The sequence below is a fragment of the Polistes fuscatus genome, unplaced genomic scaffold (genome assembly GCF_010416935.1).
Source record: "Polistes fuscatus isolate 324 unplaced genomic scaffold, CU_Pfus_HIC Scaffold4, whole genome shotgun sequence".
NCBI classification, from domain to species: Eukaryota; Metazoa; Arthropoda; class Insecta; order Hymenoptera; family Vespidae; genus Polistes; species Polistes fuscatus.
Genome location: NW_025113118.1, coordinates 6,734,245 through 6,735,803, shown reverse-complemented (window position 1 = coordinate 6,735,803; position 1,559 = coordinate 6,734,245). Strand labels below are relative to the sequence as shown.

The window sequence follows — 1,559 nt, the reverse complement described above, 5'->3', positions numbered from 1 at the left end:
GTTTCTTTAGTTCGCTTAATAAATGTCTTGACAAAACGAGTTACGATTATAATTCCAATGTTCGAGTTAAATTAAAGCCTTTTTCACTTGATTAAGGGTGAGTCTAAATTTGGATTGGGGTTAGGCTGTTGCGAGGTCGAAGATGGTGATGGTACCTGTGCCACTACCGAGCCTTTCCCTTCTGAAAGAACATTCCCACCGCTTCCACCGCTCCCACCGCTCATACCACCAACGCCAACCCCTGCTCCTCCACCTTCTTGCATTTTCTCGCAGTAATCCGCAAATATGTCACGGAAACGCGCCCATGACTTCTCCGGCACGGTTATCGCTGTTCGAAAGTTCGTTTTGACCTGAAAATTATTTATTTATCAATTAATAGATTTAATAGAGAAATAAATAAATACAAAAAATATACACAGAATGTGTCCTAAAGTTTCTTGATAATTTCTAAATTTATTTCTGCTTTTGCTAACTAATTTTGTTTTTTTAAATGATCAAACTACAATATAGGCTTCTTCCTTATTTGAAAAAAATATTTATTAGTCTAAAAGATCTTGGAGTAGAGTAATTGATATTTTGATTATCATATAATTGGGCCAGAAGTTCGTTAATAATTTAAAATTACTTACTTCTTTTTTTAAGACTAATTTTTTTAAATGATAAAACTACTAATGTGTTGGGTGTTACATGGAGGATCAACTTACCTCAGAAATTCTCATATAGATACCACGATTATTTTGACCTATATCAAAATAAAAATTCTTCCCCTCAACACGCATGTAGCGGCCATCAGGTAGATCACCTTTAAAGCCTCCGTCATCGGTACCAAATTCTTCCAGAAGATCCGTCAACGCGTCACGAAACTCGATCATACCTTGCGCAGGTATCGCAATCTGCGTCCTAGGTCCTCCCCGTGTTATCGTTTGTGATACCTAAATAACAATTATAGTATTTAATATCAAAATTAATTTTTTTAAAACTTACATTTCTTCTTTCTCAAAACCAACAAAAAAATGTCGTTACTTGTTTCGTTTCTTCTTTAGATTCATTCGAGAAGACATGTTCATTCATATTCTTTTATCTTTAAACACCGTGAACGGTACATACAGTATAACTCACCCGCAGGAAACGACCACGAGAATTTTCCTTGAGATCCAGGTAATACCGCCTGTTGTCCTTGACCATCATTTCTGACTTCAATTTTCCATCGTCCGGCACATTTTCCGGATTAGGTGGACCTAACATTTTTATTTTCGGTTTTGAATTTTTGTTTGTTTTTTTTTTATTTATTTGTAATTCGATTAATTGACAATAAAAATGAAGGATAATAAAGGGTTTTAATTAATACACGTCATGCCAATAAATTTGACTCACCTAACGATGCATAATAGTCGCTAAACGTTGACAGATGGTTCCGAAACTCGAATGCTGTGCTGAGTGCTAGATATATTTGACTTCTTCTTCCGTCCGCTCCGATCTACGATTAATCGGATCAAATATTTCAATGTTTTGAAATTTTCTTATCGATAATACATGGGGTGGGTTGAAAAGTTTTGAAC

The 1,559-nt window shown here is 35.3% G+C and overlaps 1 protein-coding gene across 8 annotated transcripts in view; it reads right to left on the bottom strand.

The window, feature by feature from the left end:
* Window positions 1-23: 23 nt before the first annotated feature.
* LOC122520741 (transcriptional activator protein Pur-beta-B) overlaps window positions 24-1,559 on the bottom strand; it is a 502,193-nt gene continuing 500,657 nt past the window's right edge. For all 8 annotated transcript variants that reach the window (XM_043640989.1, XM_043640991.1, XM_043640988.1 and 5 more), the window contains 4 exons: window positions 1,375-1,477; window positions 1,120-1,238; window positions 705-932; window positions 24-350 (listed from right to left, as the gene is read on the bottom strand). In XM_043640989.1, the coding sequence (XP_043496924.1) occupies window positions 84-350; window positions 705-932; window positions 1,120-1,238; window positions 1,375-1,477 (717 nt within the window). In that variant the 3' untranslated portion in view covers window positions 24-83. The remainder of the gene's footprint in view (window positions 351-704; window positions 933-1,119; window positions 1,239-1,374; window positions 1,478-1,559) is intronic.